At 36.7% G+C, this 17,566-nt stretch overlaps 2 protein-coding genes across 4 annotated transcripts; both read left to right on the top strand.

Annotated features, from left to right (window-relative positions):
• The first annotated feature begins 3,262 nt into the window (after positions 1–3,262).
• Positions 3,263–14,903, top strand: LOC121981477 (polyadenylate-binding protein 2-like). Of its 2 annotated transcripts, XM_042534025.1 has the most exons (10): positions 3,263–3,477; positions 3,575–3,818; positions 7,132–7,250; positions 7,375–8,031; positions 8,124–8,201; positions 8,297–8,386; positions 8,892–9,029; positions 13,590–13,769; positions 14,118–14,318; positions 14,462–14,903. In XM_042534025.1, the coding sequence occupies exons 2-10, from the start codon at positions 3,581–3,583 to the stop codon at positions 14,702–14,704; spliced, it is 1,944 nt and encodes a 647-aa protein (XP_042389959.1). In that variant the 5' UTR covers positions 3,263–3,477; positions 3,575–3,580; the 3' UTR covers positions 14,705–14,903. The 2 variants fall into 2 exon arrangements, with proteins under 2 accessions (XP_042389959.1, XP_042389951.1); XM_042534017.1 differs by having other exon boundaries at positions 3,263–3,818.
• Positions 14,904–15,041: 138 nt separating this feature from the next.
• On the top strand, positions 15,042–17,071 carry LOC121981489. Of its 2 annotated transcripts, none has more exons than XM_042534047.1 (3): positions 15,042–15,343; positions 15,456–15,656; positions 16,222–17,071. In XM_042534047.1, the coding sequence occupies exons 1-3, from the start codon at positions 15,327–15,329 to the stop codon at positions 16,349–16,351; spliced, it is 348 nt and encodes a 115-aa protein (XP_042389981.1). In that variant the 5' UTR covers positions 15,042–15,326; the 3' UTR covers positions 16,352–17,071. The 2 variants fall into 2 exon arrangements, with proteins under 2 accessions (XP_042389981.1, XP_042389971.1); XM_042534037.1 differs by having other exon boundaries at positions 15,449–15,656.
• Positions 17,072–17,566: the final 495 nt, after the last annotated feature.

Genomic DNA, 17,566 nt, shown 5'->3' with positions numbered 1-17,566 from the left:
TAATAAAAAACTAACTCAAAAATAATTAAACATATGTTTAAATAATTTAAAACTCTAATTAGATGAAAAAAGATAAGATCTTATGGACATCCGAAATGGATTTAAATGATATTTTTTGGATTTGAAATAGGGTGGTTAAGGATAAACTTTGAAATTAAAGATCTCTAAATGAACTTTGATTTGATATATTATAGACCTCATAGGTTCAATCCGAATCAAAAGTTATGTCCTCTCAAAGCTTCCATCGATCCTGCTCCGATTCTGCTTCGATCATGTTCTGATCTTATCGATTTTATTCTAATCCTACCGATCCTACTGTGATCCTACTGTAAAAATCGATTCTACACAATCCTAGATCAATTTTAGGATTCCAAATCGTAGGATCGTAGGATCCTACGATCCGAATCACAATTTTGCAAACTATGTTTGGAGGCCTCATTCTGAACATATGGGCCTCAGTAGTTGGTGTTCATCACAAATTTGCATATCCCTTTCTTTAGTATATCGTAAAGGGAGATTATATGGTTGATACCTTGGAGGATCATGCTACATAGGTCGAGGATCTAGTTGATGTTCATTAGTCTCAACTAGCTGACCTTTGCACTGTTCTTGTTGGGTATGTTACGGTTCTTCCGCATCAATGTATTTTTACGCACTTTCTAAGAGTATTGAAATCAACTGGGGGCCTTTTTGACAAGGACAGAAAGAAATCATCCTCCCTGAGTCCTTGGGCAAAGGTGCCCATCAAGATCTCAAGGACTGCAGAAAGAATTTTCCTTGCCTCCGAGTATACCATTGAATATATTAACGCAACATTTCTCAAGGTTTTTGCTTGAGATTGAACAAACTAAGTGGGATAGGCGCATACCTTTTGAAACTAGATAAATCGCAAGAATAATACAGTTAAATCATCAAAAGAAGATATTGATCTTGCACATAACATGTTAAACCATTATTGCCACTAAAGTGCTGAGGAAGACGCGACATTTTACTCTTTGTGTATATCAATGGAGCACAACATTCTTAAAACGAGATAAATGGTCCTCCGAATATGATAAGCCATTATACTTTGGAATATGTGGGGGGTTGGAAGCGTCGAGGTAGATCTTCATTCAATATGTCCTCAGAAAAAGGGATTTGCTGAGCAACCATCCTCATATAGCAAAAGAAGGTCTTACCAATTCGTCCACCAATAATATATTATCTAGACTATGAGTCATTGGTGGAGGTGTGATAGATGTATCATTGATTGGCTTCATACCTGGTCGATATCAAGAAGTATCTTCCCTAGAGTTATGTACAACAAGGGTAACTATCGGTGGTACATTCACAAGAACAACTTCATTCCCTTCTAGCACTCAAGGAGCTCCTTCTTATCATAGGGCTTCTTCTAAAATTGTCGCCACCAAATGAGATATCCTTTCTCAGAACATTGGATCTCAACCGCCCCCATTAATTCTTAACAACGAGGGCTGAGATGATCCTGCCGGATGTTCTGATTGCTATTCCATTACCGCTTTCCAAATTGAGTCATAGTAATTTTTTGTAGCCATTTTCTCACAAACATCGTCAATTTGATGGTCTCTTTTTCCATCGGCTCAGGCTTCTCCTCTTCCGAAAGCTGGATCGACTTATCAACTCATGAGATCCGACTCCCTAAGAGATAACACAAGTTAGGGCTTGGGTCAGTTTGCTGACACAGCCACTCCAATGCTCAAGTCAATCACCAATAAGAGAATAAGAAGAAGAAAGCTTAGTGGAAAAGAGTTGTCTCTACTTGTAGGAATAAGAGAACCAATGTACCTTATCTAGTATTTATATAGTCATCAAAAAAGCATCTCCACACTAGATGTTTCACACTCTTTCACTTCTTCTCTATGTGAGTGAGTGAAGACGAGGTTTCTGACAATCCGTTACTTGGTTCTCCATTCGTTAATCGTCACGTATCTGGAAGAAGGGATCCAGTGAATTAGATCTGACACTCACTACTCAATTCTCTATTCACGTATTAGGGGAAAGGAATAAATGGAACCAAACCTAACACCCACTACTCATTTTTATTCATCAATCTGTATGTATGGAGAGAAAGGAATCAAAGGAACTAGTCTGACATTCACTATTCACTTCTCTATTTATTAATTGCCATGTACTAGGAAAGAAATCAAGATAACTAGATCTGACACTCATTACTCTTTTTCTATTCATTGATCACCATGTACTGGGGAAGAAATCAAGGGAACCAAATCTGATGCACACTACTTGCTTCTCCACTCTTTTATAGCCACGTATTCTTAACTAGAAATTTCAGAGTCGATGATACTCAACAAAAGATATCTTTGATACTTGGTGGAACTTAGCTATATGACTTAGCGGAACATAGCTATATTGCTCGACAAGACTTAATCATTTTGCTCGGCATAACTCAATTGTATATGACTCGGCGGAACTTGGCTATGTGGCTCGGTGGAACTTAGATATATTGCTCGGCAGAATTTAGTCATATTGTTCGACAAAACTTGATTATATGACTAGGCAGGATTTTATTACGTGGCTCAACAGAACTTAGATATATTACTTAGCAGAACTTAACCATATTATTCGATAGAATTTAATCATATTATTAGTTGGAACTTAGATATATGACTCAACGGAATTTAATCATATCTTTCAAGCAATCTATATTTTATTAGATATCCCTTTTTAAAATCGGACGGAGTATAAATGAATGAAGTTGGACTTCCTTTTCCGTATTATTTAGGAAATCTAGATCTATAATTCATTAATTCATTAGGGTATAATGAGAATTGATATACACATTTTTAGAATTATAAAAATTAAATACACATGGATAATACTGAAACTACACGTTCAGTAAAATGTTAATTAATTCTCAATAGGCTACAAGCATAATGAGTGCCTAAAGACACCTCCAATGTTTATTTATTACTAATTTCGTCAATGGGTGCCTAAAATTCTTAACAAGGTGTTAAAATAATTAGATTGAAGTGTAATTAAACGCGCTTTTGATTGGAACAAGATTTGGACAAATCTACATCAACAAGACCGAATCTTACTCGCCACGCTGGGCAACTCCACTTATTCTACTGCTTCGAAGTCGATAGAAGGGCCCCTGCCCCCCATCCCGATCCACGTTACGGCATCCGACGGCCTGCATCTCGCATTCCGGGTCCATCCGACGGCCAGCGGCTCGCAGGCGCGCCCGCGGGCTTCTAGGGTTTTCCATCGAGCGCTCGGCGATAAAAGCGCGGCCCGGGCAGCGAGAGCTCGACGCGGTGCAGTGCGTGGCTGCCCCTCCAAACCCTCTTCGTCTTTTTATTCCCCCGCTTCGATTTCGATCACCTCTATCCCAAAAAAATCTGAAAAACCCCTAATTTTTGCAGAGTCCTCTTTCGGTACCTCGGTCCCTGTTACGTTACCTATCCACGAAAAGAGCTAACAAAAAAATTAAAGAGGAAGGTTTGATTGTTGTTATCTATCTATTTATATCGGTTGTCTGTGATCAGGAAGAGAAAAAGGTGAAAAAGGTCGCATTTTGGCGTGAGCGATGGCGCAGGCTACGATGCAGCAGCAACAGCAACCGCCAAATGGGACTGTCAGTACCGGCGGCGCCGGCGGGGGGAATCAGTTCCCGACGACTTCTCTGTACGTGGGGGACCTACAGGCGAACGTGTCGGACGCGCAGGTGTTCGATATGTTCAGCCAGATCGGTCCTGTGGTGTCAGTTCGGGTGTGCCGCGATGTGGATACTCGCCGATCGCTTGGCTATGCTTATGTTAACTACAGCAACCCTGCTGATGGTGAGTCTAATTGTCTTTTTGCTCGTGTTTCAGATAATGGCTTTTCTTGGTTATTTGTTTAAGGAGTACTTGATGCGCTTTTGTGATATATTCAATATAATGTCCATTCTTCTTAGTTCTGTTACTAATGTTGTTATTTGTCATGCCATTTTCTCTATTCTGTGTATGCTTTGTTTGTGTTGAATTGTAGCATAGATTCCAACTGAGACAAGGTCACTTGTACCTTTGGCTCTTCTGACTGTTGCTCTACATGAAATGACAACAGAAAGGGATATGAATGACGACTAATTACTGAAAATTTAAAATTATCATGGTAGGTAATGTAAATGAAGAAAAAAAATGTTGACCCATTTTTGTATGGGAGATATGCTTCTACACTATTTATGCTGAAGAATTTTATTATCTCTATGTCTGTAAAGTAGCTGACCTATACAACAACACTGATAGGTCAATTTTACAGCCCGGTTCCTCATTCTATTTGGTTTGCTGTTACTGCTGTCTTTTTTAATCTCACGGGTTCTCGATTTCTTCAAGTTTACACCTAATATCTGAGAAATTTGACAATGGAGCACATGGGCACTGTCAATTCTTTGTAAAAGGACCAGCTGGGTTTAGAAATCCATGAACTATGATGGGTGCCAGTATGAACATGTATCCTAACAAACTTTCTAGCTATGGTTACCATGTGTATTGTTGGATGATTAACTCTTACCACTAGGTGTAATCCTATGATTATGGAAAAGCAATAAGGTAGATAAAGAATTCTTAGATTAAATATCCAAACTCCTTGGCTGTGGTATCCAAAAGTTTGATGGTATGATTCATTAACTTAACGCCTCTATATTTTAGATAATGTTGTATGTCATCTTTGTTCTTATAAGTAGACACCAAAATGATGGCTAACAACTACCCAAATAGTTACACAATGTTACCTTGATTTTAGATCTAATTGGAACCATATCAACCATTATTGGATTTTAACTAATTGAACACGTACAATTGCATAAATTTTAGTGCTGTGCATGTTAAATACCCTGCATCAAATTGTACACTTAGTTTAATCTTGTAATATCTGGTAACTAGTATAATATCTGCACGGCGCACAGGAGAGAAGAACTATTTCATCAGTAAACAACAAGCACAATTCTTTCAATCGATCACTACAAAATTATCAATAACTCAGAATTATTTCCCACCATCTTCTGACCCAAAATATATTTACAAATTTAAGAATATTTCGTATAAGCAATTAATTAACTGTTCTGTTATAAGAGAATAGAATAAATATAATTCAATTGCTTCTAACAGCAGAAAAATCTATTTATATATTAATCTAATGTATTTTGTTTTTTGTGATACTCAATTGGGAACTTAGCAGTTGCTTCATTATACAATTCTTTTTTGTCACATTGTTTTTTCCTTGTGTTTGTTCATCAAAAGTGGTGCCTTCTCTGTCATTAGGAACAATGATAATCATCTCATTATCACTTTCTCTTTGAGTATACAGAAAGCTAAATGGAAAACATACCTGAAAATCAAATATTTACAAGAAAAAAATTAAATTTTTATATCACATTTGTTCCTAGTAGCTAAATGGATTAAATAATCACCGCAATGAAACATGCAATCAACAATTGTTCTCTGTTCCTGGTAGTTGTCCACGAAGCCTTCTGGGCCAATGCCAATCCTTTAAGCAGGCTGTCTTCATTTTCCCATATCTCAATGTGCAAACTTGATTGGTCTCCAACTCCTCCCTGTGCCATGTCAACTTTTTGTCTGTGGATGCACCACTACTTTTGCTCCTCAAGGTTGTTTTTCTTCTTCAAACTGCCATTGCTTACATAGAGCACCTCTTTTGCTTGATCGTCTGTGGATTTTGGGCTTCTCCTCAATAGAAGAATTTACTAGTGTGTGAAAGGAATTGGAGAAAAGGGATCTCTTTCTCTTGATCTTTTCAATGGAGCTCATTCTCCTTTGCACTTGGAGCATCATTCATGGTCACCTTCTATCTCCTAGGTGACCCTTCTTCAGACTGGTTTATAGCAGTCCTCAAGTCAGTGGGGATCCAGCAATGACTGCGGATCTTGAGGATGGATTAATCACAGTGGAGCTCCACACTGAGTAGCTGATGTTCTGAAGATGCTGTAGCCTCGGTTGGCATGGTGGAACATGGAGAGAGTGTTCTGTGGGTGGTAGAGATTGTGTAGTTGGGCGTTTGGGGAGGATATCACCACACACCAGACAGTAAATGTTCAATCTGATAGAGTGTTGCATGGGATGTAGGACAATAGCATCCTCTGCGTCTTTGTCTCTGTCAGCAAGCTGTGTTCCTTGGGCCTGCTGCTTGTTCTGAAGGAGAGTGCTTGAGTGAGGTAAATTCGAAGGCAGAGGGAGCTGGCCAGCGGCTTCACCGGAGTGGAGTGGGGATCGACATCTGAGATTGTGAGGAAGAAGATAAATAGCAAGAGGAGCAAGATAAAGCTCAGCCGATGAATTGAAAGGAACATGGAGAGAGAGAATTAAAGCAATACAGATGTTTTTATCCAATTAAAGCTGTGAGCATGGAGTGTTCTTCACTGATAAGGCTGGAAATCTGGGATGAAAAAAGGAATAGATACATTGCCATGTATAAATTCAAAACTTTTGTAAAACGAAAGGAGAAGAAGGCTTCATGTTCTGTTTTATTATTAATGGATAGATTGGTAAACATCGGTATTGATATTAGACCATCATTGGATAAGTTCCTACTATCTGAACTACTGGCAGTGTACTTGAATTTAGACCCTTGATTAAAATTTGGAATGTGCACTCTGGAGTATTTTATTCCACTCCGGGATGTGCACTTGTTATAAACAAAGATATTATTTGCACTTCTTAACAAGTTGCAAACTTCTACAGATTTTTTATTTTAGTATCTTTATAGTGGTTTGTTTTAAAAAAGATGATAACTCGTACTAATTGTAGACTTTCTGGTACTGATTTTCTTGAATTTTTCCTGAATTTTCTTTAAAGATCGATATTCATAGTTATTGGCATTTTTTTACATGTTAGCTTCTAAGAAGCCCGAATCCTCAAATGCAAATTTTACAACGATGTGTTTGCCTTTGTTTGGTCAATTTTATTATTATTATTATTTTTTAAAAGGATTTCATTTATTGTGATATTTGTTTGAATGATAACTGAATTTTTCATTTATGACTTGGAAAAGTTCAGATGTTTTAACACATTATCTTTCTTTTTTTACCTAAGTTGATACACAAAATTTCAACGCAAGTGTAAATCTGTTTGATCTGATTCTTGTTTTGATTGATAGCTACAACGGCGATGAACGTGCTGAACTTTGCCCTTCTTAACAATAAGCCTATTCGCATTATGTATTCGAATCGTGACCCTAGCATCCGCCGAAGTGGGGCAGCAAATATATTCATAAAAGTAATGTGCCATTTTCTGTTTTTTTTTAAAAGCTTTATTGTGTACAATTTGTCTTTTTTTTTGTGCTTTCCCATATATTCACACATTTTGGCACATATTTAACATGTTCTTTTTTACTTATCAGAATCTAGATAAAACAATAAACAACAAAGCACTACATGAAATCTTTTCGACATTCGGAAATATTCTTTCATGCAAGGTTGCTACAGATGCATCTGGTCAGTCAAAAGGATATGGTTTTGTTCAATTTGATCAAGAAGAATCAGCACAGACTGCAATTAGTAAGTTAAATGGCATGTTAGTTAATGATAAACTAGTTTTTGTTGGACCATTCCTCCGGAAGCATGAAAGGGAAAACCTTTTAGATAAGACAAAATTTTCTAATGTCTATGTCAAAAACCTCTCTGAGTCAACTACAAAGGAAGATCTCGAAACTATCTTTGGCAAGTATGGGAAAATTACTAGTGCTGTTGTTATGACGGATGGGGAGGAAAAATCAAGGTGCTTTGGCTTTGTAAATTTTGAGGATTCAGATGCTGCTGCTCAAGCGGTTCAAGAACTCAATGGACAGAAATTTGATGAAAAAGAGTGGTATGTTGGAAAGGCACTTAAGAAATATGAAAGGGAAATAGAACTAAAGGAAAAATTTGACCAGAGTGCAAAAGAAACAGTAGACAAATACCAAGGGCTCAACTTATATCTAAAGAATTTGGATGATAGTATTGGAGATGATAAGCTGAGAGATTTGTTTTCTGGTTTTGGTGCAATTACTTCTTGCAAGGTATTATGTGCTATCTCTATTGGGAAATTTGTGTGTCTATAAATGTGTTAGGACCTTCTCATTGTTATATTTGATATATCATTGAATCATAGGTTATGCGGGAACCAAATGGTGCAAGTAAAGGTTCTGGATTTGTGGCTTTCTCAACTCCAGAAGAAGCATCTCATGCAGTAAGATCTTTATGTCTCCCATGTTCTCTATCTCTCAGTACCTAACAAATATGAATGATAGTTATAACATTTGGTTGCTTTGTTTTTTTATACAGCTTGCAGATATGAATGGAAAGATGGTTTGCGGGAAGCCACTCTATGTTGCACTTGCACAGCGTAAAGAAGACAGAAGAGCTAGGCTGCAGGTATTATGAACTCTATGAATTCTTGTCAATGGTAATAAACAAGTTTGTGAAGGCATCTACTTCTGCTGCAGTCTTTGACAAATGTCTGAACATGGCGTCATAGATTCTAATCTACCATGGTCCTTGACTTGGCTTCATATTATTCTTATGATCCTTTTATCCTCATAACTTCTTTTAGGTTTTTTGTGAGGATTATAACTAAAACCATTAGTGACGCTACTAGAAAATTATGTGAATTTTCGTATATTGCTTATTAGAAACCAAATCCTAGTTGGAGGAAATCTTTATTTTATATTTTCAGTTATGCATTAAGCAATTTTTGCTTTTTTATTTTATAAGCATGTTATGTTCTCTGAGCTCGGTATCCATCCTAATAGTGTTCCATTCTTTCCAGGGATTTATCTGACTTGCTAATTTTACTAAATGCGATGCTCTTTGAGCAATATAGTCACTTGTTTTGTCTTACACTGGACTATACATGCTTTTCATGTCGCCTAATTTGCAGGCACAGTTTTCACAAGTACGACCTGTAGCAATGACTCCTACTGTTGGTCAGCGTGTCCCCATGTACCCTCCTGGTGCTCCTGGTCTTGGGCAGCAAATATTTTACGGTCAAGCACCTCCTGCCCTTATGCCACCACAGGTATATCTATTGTTATGTAATTCCAATTTTTTTCATTTGATTTTTATTCTTCCATATCAATTATATTCAAGAATTAGATACATCTGTTTGTTATCCACAGTTGCATAACATAACACTACTTATTTGTGATAAATGTCATCGCTATCTATTATGATATTATATGTGGTAATGCTCAAGATCAAGAAATGAAATGTCGTGCCGCCCGGCATAGATTGTTTTTACGTTTCGCCATGCGGGCGAAACCCTCACACCGTGCACAATGATTTCAGTGTGCGTCACTCATGTCCGCGACAAAAGAGCGGTGAGCTATGATTTTCCCCTATTTGCAAATGATTCGGCGTCTCCGTCTAGGATGCTTCGCAGGCGGCGTCGGAGGTGTTGCGAGATGCCTCCAGCTGTGCCGAAGGAGTTGCGGGACGCCTCCGGCCGCGCCGAAAGTGTCGCTGAACCATTCCAGAGCGATATTGCTTTTAAAATTAAAATTTTGATTTAATTAATTTAAACAATTCCCAAGTATATGTGATATTTTGAACTAGCTTTTATAAACCATAATTAAATTATCCCAATAAAATATATAAAAAAATATATTTAAAATTAATTTTTTAAAATAAATTTTATTAATTAATATTCTGAAAATTTATAATAATTCTGATTTATATTCTAATATATTTTTATTATTTTAAATTTCATTTAAAAATTCTAAAAAATTATAATAACTCTGATTTATATTTTTTATTATTTTAAATTTCATTTAGAAATTTTAAAACAATTATAATAATTCAGATTTATATTTTAAAAAAATTCTAATAAATTAAATTTATATTCTGTTTAATTGGTATTTTTTTACTATTTAAAATTTATATTATTTAAATTAATCAAATGAATAAATAATTAATTTATATAATTATTATATATTAAGTAACATCTTTTTGTTAATTTATATATTTATTGTAGATAATATATTTTTATCTTAGGATTAATTTGCAATCTGGATCCATGAATATTAACATACTTAGTTTTTTTTTACTTTTAGGATTCTTACTTTTTGAACATATGAAATTATATATTTTTGTTTAAGAATGTCTCTATTTGATCTATTAAGAAATATTACTTGTCCTTTAAGTTTTGATAAAGGTATGCTGTCAAGTTTATGATTTTTAATAAAACACATAATCTTGTGCACTTTTGATCATTCTAAATTGAGAAAGTTAAATTAATATTCTTAGGAGATTGTTTCAAATTTACTTTATAAAAATACCGAAATTGTATCGGCACGATATGATACTAAAACTGTATTGTTCTGATCTGGGATTGAAACCTTGGCATGGGTCGAAATTTTAAACCTTGCTCAAGATTAGTGGTGGGGCTCTTTTAGATGTTCATGCATTTTAATGTCAATTTAAAGTTTATATTTGGTCAAAGTTTCAAACTCTCTACAGAGCCTAATACTTGTATGTTTCTATATGGTTTGTAATAGGACTCCATAATGGATCTATTATTTTTTTGTATGCTCGATGGACAACTAATGTTTTTCTTTGTTCTAGGAGGTGCTCTTTAATGAAAAGTTGGGAAAAACTGTTTGTGCTGTGGAAATGTCCAATTTACTTGAATCCCCTCCCCCCCCCCCCCTCTCTTACATATGAAATTAGAATACTGTCACTGATATGATGGTTTGTGTGGAGATATTTGTTGTCTTGATTGCATATGAGGCCCGGAGGGAGAAGGACATTGTAGATATACCTTGATATTGGAAGGATATAAGTTTTAGTGGCAAAATTCCTAAGGGTGCTTTAGGTTTCATTTTTTTCCCATTGGGTGTCCTATGTTTTGTATTTTCCCTAAGTATGCACCATCCACATGTGAAAAGCCCTAAATTCCCTTTAAACCAATCTAAATTCACTAGTTTCCTAAACTTGCCTGCATTAGCCTGTTTGCTTGCTTAATATTGTTGTAGCCATGTAATCCCCTCAAAATAATATTTCTTTTCACAAATCCTAGCTTAAAATTTGAACTTTTTTTTATCTCCTAGCCGTCGATGGACTTCTCTCCTTTTTTTCTCCTTTCAACACTATTATTTTTCTCCATGTATTTGTGATTTCATTTTTTTCTTCGATATTATGTATTCATGCTTGTTGTCATTTATTTAGAAACATGTTTTTCTTTTGTTTAAATGTCATTTTCAATGTCTCCCTTTGTTGATGACCTTAATATATATATATATATATATATATATATATATATATATATAAAATTCAATAGAGTAATTGAATTGATATTGTGCTCTCATCTGGTATTAGAGCACTAGAAGACCATCATGTAGCAGTGTTGAACAAAATTACTGTATGAATCTAAATTTGTTCTGAAATAAGCTAATAGTTGTGTTCCGTGTACTTTCCAAATTCCCATTGTGCCTTTTTTTTGTATGAGTTATTTAGGTCCATCTAGTAGTCTGACCAAATTTGTCAAATTTCACAAACGAACTCTTTGTTGTTACTTTATTTTCTAACTTCTCATTTATATACTGTTTGAGTACCACAAGATCATCTAGTAGTAGTTTCGACCAAATTGCTAGATTGGCTAAACATTTCGAATTTGAAAGTTGATCTTTTTCAGTTGAGTTCCTCAAAGGCTCCAGAGAACACAACAAAGGATCATTTTTGGAGATTGACCAACATGCAAACTTGTTAGATAATTTTATAAGACTTAAACAGCATGAATGTGTCATGAAATGATTCTAAAGTCTTTAGAAATCAAATGACAAAAATGAAAGTATAAAATGACTGCAGAGGCTTAGAGAACACAACAAAGTTTTTTTTAATAATGCAGTTTAGGTTTATCTAACAGATTTTGTACAAACTGTTAGATTATCTTAGAGGACACAAACAACAAGAATTAGTGCATAAAATAACTCGAGGCTTCTAGGAACACAATGGAGGTATTATTTTTTAAACGTGATTTGGCTAGTTCAGATTCATCTAGGGTTAAACAACAAAAATTAAAGCATAGAATGTCAGGGAATACAATAAAGGGCTTATTTTTTAAAATGAGTTAGTTTAGGTCCATATAACAAATTTGACTAAAAATGTTAGATAATCTTCTAGGACTTAAACAATAGAACAACAGAAATGAGAACATAGAATGATTTTGAAGGCTCTTATGAAATAATAAATTGCTCATTTTTAAAAAATTCAACTTCTTTAGATTTATCCATGTTCAAATAACATAAATGAGCATATAGAATAACTCCGTGGGTTTCAGGCAATACAACAAAGGGATTTGAAATTTGACCAGAATACATCTGTTTTGGTTAAAATTGCTAGATGGATTTTCAGGACTCAGATGAGAAATATATAAAAAAGGGCAGCTCGTGCACGAAGCTCCCACCATGCGGGGTCCGGGGAAGGATTCATTGTAGTCATTCAGGACTCAGATGAGAAATATGAGATCATAAAATGATTTTAAAGGCTTTAGGGAACATAATAATGATTCATTTTTGAAAAATAGGAATTTAGGTTATCAATCAGTGTTTGCCAACATTGGTAGATGGCCTTCAAAGACTCAAATAATTAAAGTAAGAGCACAGAATGATTTCAAAGTCTTTATAGAACATAATAGAAATCTTTTTTGAAATGTGACTAACTTATTGCTATTTAGCATGTTTAGATAAAACTGCTAGATAGATGGCCTTTTAGATTCAAACAATAAAAATTAGAGAATATAATCACTCCAAAGGCTCCTGAAAACATAACAAAATATCATTTTTACTTTAGATGCTTCAAAGAAAATAACAGGATAATAGAGTGATCATTTTTGAAAATTCATTTTTGATGGACTAAAATTCTAAATTCTAAAATATTTGATACTAAAATCTTACAAATTTTATGCTTTCAAGGTGGTTCCCTTGTAGATTGGCCCAATTTAAACTCATTGTGGGCCTGAGAGAATCTCATCTGTTGGCAGTTAGATCTGCAAGGGTTTTCGAGAATAGTAGTTATTGATGGGGCTTGGTGAACGGCTTGTCAGATTTTTATTTGGCATACAGCTGACATGTTTAGGGTGGTTTAGAGGACATTTGTGCTTTTCAGATGTGGATGGAGTGCCTTTTAGGCAAAAACCAAGTGCGGGGCACTTGCTAGGGAATAATGAAACCCATGGGAACACTTTGGTAATTATGCCTTATTTTTATTTGTAGTTGCAGTGATGTGCTGTTATGAAAGTGACACTCTAATCATATTGTTGTCTCGCATTTGCATTTTGTTCCTTAAAATTTTCCAAGTGCTGTTTTAGCCCTATCCTTTTCAAGCCCTGTCACCGAATGATGTTTGTTACAAATAATTTTAGTGATCTTGATGATATGTGAGTCCTTAATGGGAAAAAGGATTGTAGAGATGTACACTTCTTATTGGCTATTGGATGGGTCTGAACTTAATTGTGTTTGTGAAAATATGACTGTAATACTTGAATCATATTATTTCTTATGGTATTTTTGCCATATAATCTTGTAGTATGGGACATTTCATTTTATTACTGTAAATATTAACATGATGATTTTGTTTACAGCCTGGATTTGGTTTCCAGCAACAACTTATACCTGGAATGCGGCCTGCAGGAGCACATATGCCCAATTTCTTTGTGCCCCTTGTCCAACATGGTCAGCAGGTGCACCGTCCTGGTAGCAGACGTACTGGAGCAGGACCCGTGCAACAAACTCAGCAGCCAATACCCTTAATGCAGCAACAGGTCAGTAAATATTCTAAAGGCTTCAGGAATTGAAATTCCAAGTTTTGTGACAACTTGAAATTTTTTGTTCATTAAGTAATGTAAAATGGAGTTCACTGATCATATTATTGTGGGAAGTAATGCAAGCAATGAAATTAGTTTCTTAACTTGACTTGATGATTTAGTGGAAATCCTAAATAACTGGAAGAATGGGAAATAGACATTGTTAAATGTTTGCACTTCAGTCGAGCTCAAATACATGCTCACATAATGAACATATACTTGCAGCACTAAGCTAGCTGATATGTGCACTACAGCATTTCTTATGCTTTGCATTAAAATCTTTTGGCTCCAATGTTGATCTACCAGATGCTTCCGAGGGGACGAGTTCAACGTTATCCAACAGGTCGCAACATGCCTGATGTTCCTATGCCTGGTGTTGTTGGTGGCATGCTCTCACCTTATGACATGGGTGGTTTGCCTATGCGAGATGTTGGCATGTCGCAACCTGCTCCCATTGGAACATTGGCTTCTGCTCTTGCAAATGCTGCTCCTGAGCATCAAAGGATGGTAAGTCTTTCAATTCATGACAAATCTATTCTGACATAGTAGATGTTGGATCTGGTGGAACTTTCAAACTCAGTTGTGTTCTTCTGTGATTTAATTAAGTTCCATGAAAGAATATTCTACTGTTATTTATTGATCATATACAGATGCTCGGCGAGAACTTGTATCCACTTGTGGAGAGCATTGAACATGATCACGCAGCCAAAGTTACCGGTATGCTACTGGAGATGGACCAAACTGAGGTGCTGCACCTGCTGGAATCTCCAGATGCTCTGAGGGCTAAAGTCGCAGAGGCAATGGAAGTTCTGAGGAGCGTCACACAGCAGCAGGGCAATGCGCCAGCCGATCAGCTGGCTGCACTATCGCTCAACGATGGTATCCTCTCATGAGGTGATGGGCTGGGACGGATTTGACTGGAGACTTTTTGGTTGTGACAAACAGTTAATAGTGGAGTTTGCTTGGCTTTTTGTTTACAACTGTGTTTGAGTTTGGTTTCAAGATCATTAACCATGCTATTGTTAACTTAACTGTGTCAGTAGAATTAATGTTGGATTTCAGGTTTTCTTATTAAGTTTGTGTTCCTGGACCTCTGCCTCTTGCTGATGCTTGCCTTCTCTTGTTCTTCTAGACGATTTAATGTTTTGAGCGCGCCACTTTGTTATCTTAGGTTTTTCGCTGGATCTTATGAAAAAACACTGACACGGTAGTATACCTACGCAGGTTTTTTTAGCAGTATGAGGATGTTTAATGTACAAAAAGCCCTTGGCCGTGCTGAGTCAGTGGTCGATGCATGCTTGCAGTGTGATTCTTCTAGGTTGTGAATCACGATGTTGATGTTTGAGTTCATTGCTGAAGCTCATGTTTATGCACAATTTTCTTGTTACGGTTGAATGAGAAAACTTGTGCTTAGAGAAGCATGATGAGATCTGTCTGTGGCTACGCTGGCAAATTTGCTGGTAGATTATGGATGAAGTTCCCATGGAATGATATGTCAATTTTGCCTCCATTGGCATGTTCAAATTACTCAGGTGCATAATTAATGATGATATTTATATTAGTATCCCGTGATAGTTTTAATATGATTAATCAAATTAAGTTAGATCCTGTTATATTGTGATGTCCTTGTGTTTAAGTGTGCAGGAATTTAGGAGCACAGGAAGTCGAGCGAAAGACGCAGCTAGCGAAAAGGATGACACGAAGAGAGTCGACGAGCTCTATGCGTTCGAGGGACGAGATGTTGCGGAACAGTACGCTGGCGAATGAGAAGGAAGCGCGCAGCGGTTCTGAGGGACAAGAAGCCGAAGCGAAAAGACACTCGAAAAGGCCAGAAAATGAGTTCGGGTGAGCCCTATTCCGAATGACCGAAATCACCTCAGCGAGCAGAGTTGAAGCGAAAGACCTGAAGGAAAAGTCAACTTGAGGTTGACTATGCTCCGGGTGCTCCGCTCCGGGCACTCAGACTGCCCGGATCCAGGGCGCCCTAGGCGCACGCCCCGGTTGAGTTGGAATAGCTCGGTCCTGGAACCCGGACCAAAAACTTTATCGAAATGCTAGCTGTCGTGATTCATTGTGACGGGGATAAAATTTTATCCCCCTCTAGGCGCCTAGAATCCTTCCAGGCGCTCCGATCAGTGTTATAATATAGCTCTGATCCCAGAAACTAAAACAACACTTGTAATCGATCCTAATTGAGTTTAGCTTTAAAGTTATGAGCTTTGACTATTGTAAGAAGTTTTTCGCCTAAATGAGATATTAGTGAACTTTCAAACGTCTTGGCTTAGCAATCCCCTGATTGCAAACCAAGTAAATTGTTATGCCTCTTTTTCTTGTCTATTAATTAGTTTCTTTTTATATAAGAGTTTTATTTTTAAAGTTCTGAGAAACGTGTTTATTTTTATTGTGCAAGGTTATTCACCCCTCTAGCCGGCAGCCAAGGGATCAATAATTGGTATCAGAGCAAGGACACTTTAAGAGAACTAACCACCGATCAAAGCACAAGAGATGACCGGACTGAGCATCTATCCACTGAAGTTTGAGGAGGAATTCGTGAACTAGAAGAAAAAGATGGAGGTATTCTTTAAGATAGATTTTGATTTATTACTAATTATAAAATCTGATTTTGTAACACCAGAGGGCAAAGAGGAATACCAATAGATAAAAAAGGAGTAACTCGACTTTGTGGCAAACGGCAAAGCAGAATTTTATTTGCTTAGCTTTTTATCACCTCAAGAAGTCAACCGGATCAGAGCCTACGAGTCAGCCAAGGAGCTCTTGGAGAAATTCCTGAAACTACATAAAGGGACCTCAAAGGCAAAATTAGCGAGACGATATTTGCTTCGGAACGAGATCAGCAACCTCCGATTAAAAATGGATGAATCAAAATCTGAAACTTCCCTCAATGATGACGAAACGACGTTCATGGTAAGGAAGGTTATTTAAAACTAATAAATTTAATCAAGTGCAGGATAAAAGAAGAAGAAATGTAAGATACTAGTACTACAATGAAGAAGGGCATGTGAAAGATAATTGCCTTAAATTAAAAAGCAAGGACAAGGACAAGGACAAGAGCAAGGACAAAAGACCAGTCCAAACAAAGCATCGAAATCTAAAGGTGACGTGGGATGAAACGTCGTCCGAGTTAGAGATCGAAGCCATTACCGGACTTACGCTAATGGCAAGTCACTAAGAAGATGAAGACGGAGCAAGCTCATCCGAAATGAATATCGAGAGTGTTGGTCCCTTGGTGGTCAGCAAGAAGGGAGGGGTGAATTGCCTTGTAAAAATAAACTCAACCTTTTCTCGACTTATAGCTTAATTATGAGTATTTGTAATAAAAGTTAAAGAGACTAATTAAACAGACAAAGACACAAGGAGAATTACTTGGTTTGCAATCAGAAAATTACTAATCCAAAAAAAATGAAGCGCACTTTATGAAGATCTCCTTCGGGCGGAGTAGTCTTCTACAACGTTAACAGCTCACAATCAATAGTAGAATAGAAAGAAAGGAACTACAAGTTGTTGTCTAATCTACTGAAATCAGAGCTATATTTATAGCACTGTTCTGAGCGCCTGGAAGGGTTCCGAGCACCAAGAGTGAGATAGAATTCTATCCCCGACGCGTCGGTCAACGTACACGACGAACTTGATAAAAGTTGAGTTCCGGGCGCCCGGACCACCAAAGTCAACAGTGTTGACTTTTTCGGTCCGGGCCCTCTGCTTCGGTTCTGCTCGCCTCGGTTCGGGTCTTCCGC

Source organism: Zingiber officinale, chromosome 1B (genome assembly GCF_018446385.1).
Source record: "Zingiber officinale cultivar Zhangliang chromosome 1B, Zo_v1.1, whole genome shotgun sequence".
In the NCBI taxonomy this organism is placed as follows: Eukaryota; Viridiplantae; Streptophyta; class Magnoliopsida; order Zingiberales; family Zingiberaceae; genus Zingiber; species Zingiber officinale.
Note: the sequence above shows the minus strand (reverse complement) of the source record. Positions and strands in the feature narration are given on the sequence as shown.